At 37.8% G+C, this 12,182-nt stretch overlaps 1 protein-coding gene across 36 annotated transcripts in view; it reads left to right on the top strand.

The window, feature by feature from the left end:
* Positions 1 to 12,182, top strand: part of cacna1ba (calcium channel, voltage-dependent, N type, alpha 1B subunit, a) — a 96,408-nt gene that overhangs the window by 24,050 nt on the left and 60,176 nt on the right. For all 36 annotated transcript variants that reach the window (XM_026211538.1, XM_026211551.1, XM_026211547.1 and 33 more), the window contains exons 4-6: positions 1,113 to 1,204; positions 1,619 to 1,771; positions 1,884 to 2,071. In XM_026211538.1, the coding sequence (XP_026067323.1) occupies positions 1,113 to 1,204; positions 1,619 to 1,771; positions 1,884 to 2,071 (433 nt within the window). The remainder of the gene's footprint in view (positions 1 to 1,112; positions 1,205 to 1,618; positions 1,772 to 1,883; positions 2,072 to 12,182) is intronic.

The raw sequence follows: 12,182 nt of genomic DNA, 5'->3' as shown, positions 1-12,182 counted from the left end.
GGGAGATGAGCGAATGAAAGTGACCTGAGGATAAAGTGAACACTATTAATATATTAATGCATACTGTCCTTGCCATCCCTTTCTGAATGTGAAAGCCTGAGAAAGGAGAATGGTCAGAGTTCTCACTAGTCATAAGCGCTGCGTGTGAGAGAAACGGACAGGAGAGAACTATGATTGCATGGCTGTGCTCTAGAGATTGAGGAGGATTTTCCCCCCACAATTCAGCTGTAAGCTACCATCAGGGAATGAGGGTCAGAATGATTTTAATTGTCTCCATGAAATATAAATGTACAGGAGTGATCCATCATGATGCTGAAAACTGTCATTTCTGGATGAAGTACAGTCCAGGCTGTTTTTACAGTAAATGTTAATTATACGTTTTATAATTTTTTTAATTTTAAGGTATTTATTACACCTAAAAAATGTTTTTTTATTATTATTTTATGTTTTTATAAAGAGGCTTTTTATGCTTAGGGCTACATTTATTTGATCAAATAGAACTGTTTTCTATTTGAATAGATTTTAAGCTGTCATTTATTCCTGTGATGACAAAGCTGAATTTTCAGCAACCTTCAGCATTACTCCAGTCTCGGTGTCACGTGTTGAAAACAGTTCTGCTGCTTAATATTTTTCAGGATTCTTTGATGGATTGAAAGAACATAATTCATTTGAATGAAAACCTTTTGTTACATTATAAATGTCTTTACTGTCACTTTTAGTCAGTTGAATGTATCCCTGTTGGATAAATTATTTAATTAATTTCTTTAAAAAAAAGTCTTACTGATCCCAAACCTCTAAACAGAAACAAATAAAGATGTTTTGGATGAATAATATTTATGGAAAAATGGAAATCAATTTAATCGAAAGCTTTGTTCTAAATATTTTCTAGGTAATATATAATGATTCGCTCCGCCTTTAGTACTTTGATAATATAAAACCCATATATGTAATTGTGGAAACAAAGCATTGTTACAATAGTCTCACATTTCTTGAAAACAAGTATTAAAATGTTTTGCTTTATATTGTAAAAATCTAAAAACCCATTGCATAGATTGTGAATTCCCATAAACTGTTCCCATAAACCCATAAACATTGTTGTGTGTTCTCAACAGGATTCTGACCGTAGTGGGGCCAGACTTTGATTTGCGGACACTCAGGGCAGTAAGAGTCTTGCGGCCACTCAAACTGGTGTCTGGAATTCCAAGTAAGTCATTTTACAAATTTTTTTTGCAAGTTATTACTAACCAGCCATTGCTGCTTATACACTAAACAAAATTATAAACGCAACACTTTTGTTTTTGCCCCCATTTTTCATGAGCCGAACTCAAAGATCTAAGACTTTTTCTATTTACACAAAAGGCCTATTTCTCTCAAATATTGTTCCCAAATCTTTTTAAATCTGTGTTGGTGAGCACTTCTCCTTTGCCGAGATAATCCATCCACCTCACAGGTGTGGCCTATCAAGATGCTGATTAGACAGCATGATTATTGCACAGGTGTGCCTTGGGCTGGCCACAATAAAAGGCCATGAAAAATGGGGGCAAAAACAAAAGTGTTACATTTATAATTTTGTTCAGTGTAACTTGTATCACATACTGTATCTTCTGTATGTCATTAGGTCTCCAAGTGGTTCTGAAGTCCATCATGAAAGCAATGGTTCCTCTGCTTCAGATCGGCCTTCTGCTCTTTTTTGCCATACTCATGTTTGCCATCATTGGCCTAGACTTCTACATGGGCAAGTTTCACCGCACCTGCTTCAGAAACGATACTGGTATGTGAACCTTAGCATGCTAATGGAGTTTATGGTTTCAGTTTATTTAAGCACTCATATGCTCTTTAGTTGCTGTGATAGTTTACGGCTAACAGTAATGTTGTTCTATAAGGGGAACAGGCAGCTGACTTTCCATGTGGATTGGAACCTCCAGCTCGGGTGTGTGAAGGTGACACAGTTTGTAGGGAATACTGGACTGGTCCGAACTTCGGTATAACAAATTTTGACAACATCCTGTTCGCTGTGCTCACCGTCTTCCAGTGCATCACTATGGAAGGATGGGTGGACATCCTTTACAATGTGAGTCTAACACTAACATCTTATTGCATACTGTTGAACAAATTAAGAACAACTGACATAAAAATAAATTTGCCAAACATTTGTGCACATTTTTTTTTCATAATTAGGATAGCACATTTACTATGTTATAAATTGTTAGATGCACAACAGTCATACATGACACAAAAAACAAACTGAGAATTACATCTAGATGTCAAGTTTGTATTTTATGAGAAATTTTTGTTGCTGGTAAATCTGACATTGTGGATACCACAATAATTGACTGATGGGAAACAAAGTGGTTGGTCATTTAAATAATGCCGCAGCAGATCCGGGAAAGGTTATATAAAATTTCCATTTTTATATTTTCATGAACCAAAATGTCAAAATGGCTAAATAATTTTGATTTGTATACATGAGTGCTTTCATTTCATTGTCTTATTGTAAAATAATACCAAGCCAGCAGTGATGGGTACCATCATGTCCAAACTGAATCTTTACTCAAAGCTGGAGTTTAGTTATATTTATGTGTTCAGCTGAATTGTCTAATCTGGAATTAACAATCCCAGTTAGTGTTGCTCCGAAACTATTCAGTATTTTCAGACAATGAACAGCCATGAATAAGATGCCAGTCTTCTAGTCCCTGTCATCTTTTTACTACTCTTCTTGAATCAACGGCTGAATTCCATGAAGCACCATGCTGTGCTCTAGTCTCTGATGTCTTGCTGCTTGGTGATGCTGACCTTTTTTTAACCCTGTACTCTCAGAAGTATCACAACGCTGCTGTAATTATTCAGGATCATAGACACCTTCCACCCAGGTTAGACACCGCTGAGTCTGAACATTGTGCCATGAAGAGGTGATCCAGACTTTTGATTCCCAGTTAAAATCTTTCTGTTCTGACCAAATAGAGTCTACTTAGACAGAAAAAGTCCACCTGAGTGACATCTGTGTGACCTGTTTGCTTTTTTTTATGAGATGTTTAGTGGTAGGAAAATCTGAAATCGATGATACCACAGTAAAAGACTGATGGGAAACAAATTGGTAGGTCTTTCAAATAATGGCACAACACAGCCAAGAAAAGGTTGTGTAAGTAACACAGAAACACTTACAAAATATGCGTAAGCTCTGTAGTCAGAGTTTCTGTAATGTTTTTAAAGGGTTAGTACTCCCAAAAATGTAAATTCTGTCATGAATTACTCACCCTCATGTTGTTCCAAACCCGTTAGATCTTTGTTCATCTTTGGAACACAGATAAAGAGATTTTTTATGAAATCTGAGAGCTCTCTGACCTTCCATTGACAGCAACACAACAGCAATATTCCCAGGTCTAGAAACGTAGCAAGGACATTGGTAATCAATGTAATCAGCACTGTTTAGTGCTAAACGTAAAGCTGAACGTAAAACAACACTGGTTACATTACGTTCTGGGGTACTCTCCAAGATGGTGGAAGACGGTAACTCGGGGAGAATAAATTATTATTATTGTTTTCTTTGTGCACAAAAGGTTGGAATCAAGATGTCACCGTTGTGTTTCAGTCTGCTGTCGTTTAGTTTGTTTATGTCTATGGACCGTATTTTAATGATCTAAATGCAAAGTGTAAAGCGCACGGCCCAGGTGCACTCAGGGCATGTCCAAATCCACTTTTGCAATTTAACGATAGAAAAATGGTCCTTGCGCCAGGGCACATTTCTGGAATAGGTTGTCCCTATTCTTTTAATAAGTAATGGGCGTAACGTTCAATAAACTAACCACAGTGTCATCTCCCATTCCCTTTAAGAGCGAGATGCGCTCGCGCCATGGCGGATCGCTGTTTACATGGCAGAATTTGTTGGTCGAAAAGCTGAATGCTTCTCAAGCGAAGAAACCGATCTGCTTGTGCGCGAAGTTAAAGCGTGCAAGAAGATCATCTATGGGACAAGCAGGCATCCACCAAAGCTTCCCGAGGTGAAGAAGGCGTGGGATGTAGAAGAATTTCATTCATCATTATAAGTAGTAATGGGCTGAATTGCAAATAGGTAGCCTAATTCTAATACACGCAATGACTATCCATCATTAGGCTACATTTTTATATTTATGTAGCCTACACAATAATATTCTTTTACAATGTAATCCTTTTGTTTTAATATTTGGCATGTTTGTGTGATCCGCATCCCTGTGTGTAATAAGCAAATATGCAAAGTCAACATGCACTGTGGACCGGCCAGAGGCGCATTTTCTACCAACGCGCTCTTTAAAAAATAAAATAAAATAAAATATTGCGCCATTGACTTTAGACTTTAGACCAGGTTTCAGTTGGTCTATGGCATAGTCTGTTTTTAGCTCCTTAATAGCAATGCGCTAGCAATGCACCTGAACTCACCTCTTTTTTTTTTTTTTTTTGACCAGCACACCCATGGGCGCACAAATGGGCGCAAATGCATTTGCTAATAAAATGACGTGGTGGTGGATGGGAAAATGCGAACTGCGCCGGACTGAAACTAGCAAACACATGCGTCGCATTGTGCCAGGTGTATGATAGGGCCCTATGTGTTTTTGGCTTCTTTTATTGTAAAGTCGTATTACCTCTTTTAGTATATGACCAGCAAATGCTCTTAAATCTTCAGATCTCCTCTATAGTGCCACTTAATCAAATTCAGAAAGGACCACAGCACTCACCTCCTCCCTTCCTAGCAACTGCTTGTCAGCACCGTTCACCATATTGTTTTCCTGTGAAAATGCTTTAGAAAAGCTTATGATTCTGCTTCAGACAAGCAGCGAGTTGAACATTAATCTGGATCTGTCTACGAGAGAAGGTGATTGCAACAGCTCCATCATCTAACGTTCATCTGCGGGGGCATACTCCTGGAACATACCCATTCTACTGAGCTTGTGGGATCAACGGCCAAAACACCGCTCACCTTGCCTCTGCCGTCGCGGCATTTCTCTACATCATCTTCGCCCACTGCAAAGATCATTGCAGCTGTTTGAAGACTGTTTGGTCAACGCGAGGGCTGTGGTAAATAAGGCTTTTATTCGTGAAGACTTCTTCACTTCACAAGCTCTGGATTTTCTATTTATCACATAAATGTGGCTTCCCTATGGAGATTTAACTCCTTTCTCTTTTACGGCACAAATGTAAATGACTATTTTAAACATGCGTTGGTACAACCCAGTCTTAGGCCGGTGACACACTGGCTGCGTGGCGTGAGCGACACGTCCCAGAAGCGTCCCAGAAGTGTGGCGTATTCTGTGTCTTTACACACCAGAAGCGTGCCTGACGCGGCGCTGGCGCGCTGCTGCTGTAGAGGGAGACCGTTGACAGACTAGGCTCATGTCTTCATGACAACAATATATACTTTTTATTTTACACACCTTCGCCTACTGATAAAGGACACCGTCAAGAGTATTGACGGCGAAATAGATTATGTTTGACAGGTGCAATATTTGAAAATCTGTAATTATTATTATTTTTTAATTACATTTATATCTGAATTTGTCAACCTATAGACTTTCAAATATCAAAATATCAGGAATTCATATGTATTTGTGTACAAAATGACATTTAAACACATTTTCCTATTATATTTTGCCTGGAAAAGCTTCCAACACGCGCGCGTGTCGCGGTAAAAATAGGTGTTGGTTCTATTTCTAGCGAGCAAGCTTTTTCCGCGCGGCTCGATCCGCGCCTGAGACGCGCGTCTCACACAGGCTGTCTGTAAGCTCTAACCTGTTAACATGGGAGCCGAATTAAAAACTGACACGCCACGCGGCTGAGATGCTTGCGCCATGGATCCAGTGTGTCGCCGGCCTTAAGATGACTAATTTAGATTCCTCTGTTTATCAAATTTCAGACCAATTTTTAATTTTCCATTTTTAGCAAAAAAATGTATTAAATTTTTCATCAACTCCAAAGTTTCTTGGTTGATTACAAAATTTATGATGCCTTCCAATCAGGCTTTAGAAAATTTCACTCCATTGAGACGGCTCTTTTAAAGGGTTAAATTACATTATTTTAGTTACAGACTCTAGAGATTCTGTAGCACTGGAACTTTTAGATTTGAGTGCTGCTTTTGACACTGTAGACCACAATGTTCTTCTGTCCCACTTATAACAAGTAGTGGGCATTAGAGGTTCTGCCCTAAATTGGTTTCTTCTCTTATAAACCGGAGTTTCTCAGTCAATATTGGAAAATTTCACTCTTCTTCTGTACCTTTAACCTGTAGGGTCCCTCAAGGCTCTGATCTAGCTCCCATGTTATTTTCCTTGTAAATGCTTCCCCTCTGACCTATCTTTGAGAAGTATGGCATAACTCATCTTTGTTATGCAGATGACACATAAATATACCTTCCTTTGAAAAACCCGCTGGCCGCCTGCATCTTGGATGTTAAAGCATGGATGTCCCTACATTTTTTAAGTCTGAATGAGAGTAAAACAGAGATTGTGGTGTTTACCCCTTCTGATACACACTGTATACCACATCTAATTCTTAGTGTTCTGGCACCTTATGTAAAGCTGTACGTGAAAAATCTGAGTGTGGTGTTGGCCAGTGCATTAAAGCTTGATAGACAAGTCAACCAAGTTGTGAAGTCAAGCTTCTATCAGTTGCAAACCTTAGGTAAAAATGAAGTCCTTTCTGTCTTCTACTATTTTTAAAAGAGTAATCCATGCTTTTATCACCACAAGGGTTGATTATTGTAACTCTCTTTATTTGGGGATCAGTCAGTCTTCCTTAAACCACCTTCAGATGGTTCAAAATGAGGCTGCCATAGTCCTGACGGGTGGTCGAAAGCGTGAGTATATTACCCCTGTCCTTCCGTCTTTACATTGGTTACCTGTGTGCTACAGGATTAATTTTATAGTGCTCTTTTTATGTCTTTAAAGGTTTTAGCACCCTCAAACTTCTTTGATCTGTTGATAGACCACCAACCTGCAAGAGCGCTTTAGGTCTGCCATTTTAAGGCTCTTAGTGGTTTCTTGAACCAGACTCAAGTCTGTAGGGGTGATCGAGCATTTGCCATAGCAACTCTGAGACTTTGTTATAGTCTTCCTAAAGAATTTAGAACTGCCCCTACACTATCCATTTTTAAATCTAGGTTAAAATCATTTTTATTTGATCTGGCTTATTATTCATGATTTGCATTTGCTTTGCCTTGTGTCTTGCAGTTTTATTCGTGACCTTGTCTTTGTTTTAATTCTGTTAATGGTTACTTAATTTGTGCAGCACATTGGTCAACAGTAGTTGTTTAGTTGTTCTTTATAAATAAATTGAAATTGAAAAAAGTATTCTCGTAACTTTAAAATTCTCGTAAAATTATGGTTGAACCACTGTATCGTGGACATGGGAACATTGCAGTTGTGTTGCTGTCTATGGAGAGTCAGAGAGCTTTCAGATTTCATAAAAAATATCTTAATTAGTGTTCCGAAGATGAATGAAGGCCTTCCGGGTGTGGAACGACATGAGGGTAATTCTTGACAAAAAAAATTTGGGGGGGGTGAACTGACCCTTAAATGTGTCATTTTTGTCAACTAAGATAGTTAAAATATTGACACCTGCTTTTAAATGTTTTTTACTGCATTTTTTTAAATATCAAATAAATGTAGCTTTGGTGAGCAACATTAAACAATTCTCTTGATCCCAAAATTTTGAATGACAGCATATCTCATAGCAATGGTAGCAAGTGTTACATATCAGCATTTAATTATTGTAAGTATATGATATTTCAGTGTTTAATCAAAGGATGACTCCATCTGTGGATGTATCCATGGCTATTTCTTCTTTTGTAAATGGTGTTTTGAGTTGGCGCTGTCAGTTAAGCAGTGAATTATGCTCACTACTTTTCTGATCTGTAGGGGGCTCTAGTTCATCTTCCTTACACAAGCATGAATAATCTTTATGTCTGGTTTTTTAATTAACTAGTGTCTTTCCTTCCTCTCACCAAGACCAAAAATATCATGATTAATCACAGTGTCCTATGAATCTATTAGTGTTGAATTTAGCCCTGTGGTTCTAGTGGATATATAGAATCTGTGAGTGGTCTGCTATCCATCATGAAGAAAGAGAATGTGTGTGTGTGTGTGTGTATGACAGCAAGGTAATATTAATAGATATTTAGGAAGTGTTCAAAAGGCGAAGGTGGGACATATTTGATTGAGATGTTGAGGAGGAGAAGAAGAATCTGATCCATGTGGTGGCTTGTCTCATTTCAAGTCTTTGCTTTAAAATCCCGAAGGCCTCTTGCTGTTTTGCTGATGGTTCTGGAAGTGTATGATTAAGGAAAAACACAAACTCTTACAGGAATCTGCATGTGTGCTATGATATCCTTATAGTGGCATGAGACTCATCCTCAAGATTAGTGTAGGAAAACTAGAATTGATGTATTATATAAATTCTAGCATTCATGAATAAATTGGAATGACAAACTATTTTATATAAAGTATATATTATTTTCAGTATATTTATAATTATAAATATATAATTACCATATATTTTATTAACCCTTTTAAAAACTTTTTAAAAGATTTGAAAAAGTACTTTTAGAAAATCTGCTTTGTATGCACAGTTTGCAATTAGCTTTGTCCTCAGATGGTATGGACAGTGTATATATTGGTTTCATTGAATGATAAGACAGACATCTGGTTCTTGAAGTGGTAAGCAGCATTTGGGAGATAAGAGGCTAATGGTCCTGTGGTTAGCTAAGGGCTATTGCAACATGATACTGCACTAGGCTAATGTAGGAGGCCAGTCTGCTGGGGCTAACTGTTGGCTTTTGATGGTTTAGTAGAGTAAGGGGGAATATGCTTATATATATATATATATATATATATATATGTGTGTGTGTGTGTGTGTGTGTGTGTGTGTGTATGTGTGTGTGTGTGTGTGTATTTGTCACACTTAATAGATCGTCAAAATCATTTTAATATTACACAAAGATAATGCAAATAATCACAAAATGCAGTTTTTAAATGATGATTTCATTTATTAATGGAAAAAGCTGTCCAAACCTACGTGGCCTGAAAAATGAATTACTCCCTTCCTATTAAATCATAAAAGAATTGTGATTAACCACGTTATTTTATAACGCTTAGTTAAATTTCACTGGTCAAACCCAAGCCTGATTACTGCCAGACATGTTGAATCAAGAAATCACTTAAATAGAACTTGTCTGACAAAGTGAACGGCAACACATCATGCCGCAATCTAATGAATTTCAAGAACATATGAGAAACAAAATAGTTGACATGGATCAGTCTGGAAAGGGTCATAAAGCAATTTCAAAGGCTTTGGGACTCCAGCGAACCACGGTCAGAGCCTTAGGAGAAATCTTAGTGGTGAACCTTCCCAGGAGTGGCTGGCCTACCAAAATTACTCAATGACGACTCCTTCAGGAGGTCGTCATAAATGAACCCAGAACATCATTTAAAGAACTGCCGGCCTCAATTAAGGTCAGTGTTCATGATTTAACAATAAGAAAGTGACTGGGCAAAAACGGCATCCGGTTGTCAGTTTTTGACCTCAAGCGCACTTGGGTTAAGCAGCAGGACAATAATGCCAAACACAGCAGCAAGTCCACTTCAGAATGGCTGAAAAAAAATAATTATACAAAAATTAAGGTTTTGGAATGGCCAAGTTAAAATCCAGACTTAAATCCGATTGAGATACTGTGGCATGACCTTAAACAGTCCTTTTATGCTCAAAAACCGTCCAATGTGGCTGAATTAAAACAATGGGGCAAAGAAGTGTCGGCCAAAATTCCTTCACAACAATGTGAAATACTCATTGCAAATTAGCCAGAGGCCCCGCCCACAAAAGTTGACAGACGCTGCTGTTCTAAATTAGAAGCGCCCTGAGCGAGTTCACAGCGAGTTGTATACAGTCTGCCATTGCTGCACTGAAGAGAATGTCTCCCAGGCATTTTAGATGTTCTGTAGCTGAATACATAAATCCACATAGCTCTCTCCAACTACTCCCGAAATCTGAGTCACTGAAGACGAGGTGGATTAATTTTGTTTTTGGAGAAAATGCTCCCTTCAAATATACCGAAATTTTGTTTACAGTATGTCTGTGCAAATCACTTACAACAGACTGCTTTGTGAATGAGGGTCAGTATAAAGCAGGTTTTGCACAAAAGTTCCTCCTGAAGGATGAAGCAGTGCCAACTGTTCGTGATCCAGCTGCACCTCCTGAAGAAGTAAATATCATGCATTTGTTTTCCAAATTGCCTTTCTGAAAGAGCTTCTTGGCGCTCTGTAAGGCTAATATTGCTAAAGCTACCACTGTCTGTCTGTTTTCACTGATGCTGCCTTCACATACTACCAAAATGATTGTGAACAGGAAAGTTGGAGTTAAAATTGCATATGAAAGCAATGTGAAGTCGACTGCTGGAATTCGTTGAGCTCATAATCACAAATGGGGCTTATAAAGTTTGAAAGGCACCATGAGTTATTTTTTTATCGCACCGTGCGTCTGTGTAATTCATAAAGTGCATTTTTTTTTATGCACAAGTACAATCAGATGGCATTTTCTGTAAAGATAACAGTCTTGTACTAATGGTGGAGTGTTTATTTATAAAGGCTAGCACCGGTATTGCCGGAGAATGAGCTCTTGAAACCTTTGTAGCTCCGCCCTCTTCCCCGGAGCATTTGCATTTAAAGGTAAAGACACGAAAAAGGTGCGTTTTTGCTCATACCTTAAAAGAGACAGTAAATGAATACAGAGGCTGTCATCAAATTCCTGTGAGTGTGCTTCTCATCCCACTAATCATTAATCTTCAAAACACAAACAAAGATATTCTTAATAAAACTGCCCCTCCACTGAAAGTCTATTCCACCAAAATTTGACAATTTAAAATGTGAAAGAGATCATAAACATAATCCATATGAATCAAGAAGTTTAATCCAAGCCTTCTGAGGAGACACAAGTGCTTCATGAACAGATTTAATTTAATTTTGTTCATATGTAAACATTGGTCAATGGACAGACATAGAGATAATCAAATATGGCAAACATGGAAGCTCAGCAATGTTTGCTTGATGCACCAGGATTGGTTCTTGTTAATCAAGCAAGTTATTTATTATGTGCCATGAAATTCTGTCATCATTTATATTCATACTCATTGCATTGTTTGAAGAACAGACTTTGGACTTTGGACATTCTTTTTTTTTCTGGTATTCAGTCTGACTGCAGAAGATCTTTTTGTCGAATGAATTGATGTCTAGATAAGGTGGAGCTGGATCTCTAGGGAGTGCTTTAATGGTGAACTCCTATATCTCATCTCCCTGTTCACATCTTCACTAGGGACATTTCCTGACAGCTCTTTAACCTCAATGGGCAGGGAGAGAGATGCACAGAAAGAAAAGGAGATAGAATATAAGAATTACCTCTGCTTTGCTCTTGATGCAAAAATCACATCAATTTATATTTCTGTAACTACAAATCACTAAACAGTCACACACCCTCATTTTGCTAAGCAGCTGATTGGATGAACATAGTACTACTGTGCTAGTTCTTTTCAGACGCAGGAATTTCTTATTCATTCTTAAAGAGCAATTGTGCATGCTAACGTCGGCCGTCTTCTCTCTAATTAGGTCTCCACGCTACAGAGTCCAGACTGGAAAGCAGAATATATGTATCAAATCAGTGGCTTTTCTCCGGAGATCAATATGCTTCCCCTCAGTTCCTCATTTTCTCATTTCTAATAGAGCTCTGATAGGCTCCAATCAGTGTGCAGCTCATTTGCAAGAGTAGCCAGAGAAATGGTGTAATATTTCTGGAATATTCAACTCAGAGATCCAGTTATTTTTGGGGCATGTGCAATGAATTTTTCAAAACTCTCTGGTTATTTCATAACCACTTATGCTAATTTCACACACTACAGTTTTAGACCAGGAGCCAGATTCATGAAATATTCCTAAGAATAAAACTTGCTTCGTATTTTCTGACTGTAAAATAAATAAATAAAAGATGGAATTATAGATATATTAAACAGTGATACAGTCAAACCAAAAATTATTCAGACACTAGATATAATGTTGGATATTTTTCTTTTACACTATAGCTAATTTATGTAAGTGAGGATAGCAAAATAAAGTGAAATGTGACATTATACCCAAAAATTTAAACCTGACCATGTTTTGCTTATTTTATAGTAT

This window comes from Carassius auratus, chromosome 30 (genome assembly GCF_003368295.1).
Source record: "Carassius auratus strain Wakin chromosome 30, ASM336829v1, whole genome shotgun sequence".
Classification (NCBI taxonomy): domain Eukaryota; kingdom Metazoa; phylum Chordata; class Actinopteri; order Cypriniformes; family Cyprinidae; genus Carassius; species Carassius auratus.
The sequence above is the reverse complement of the archived record's forward strand: the minus strand, read 5'-3'. Positions and strand labels throughout refer to the sequence as shown.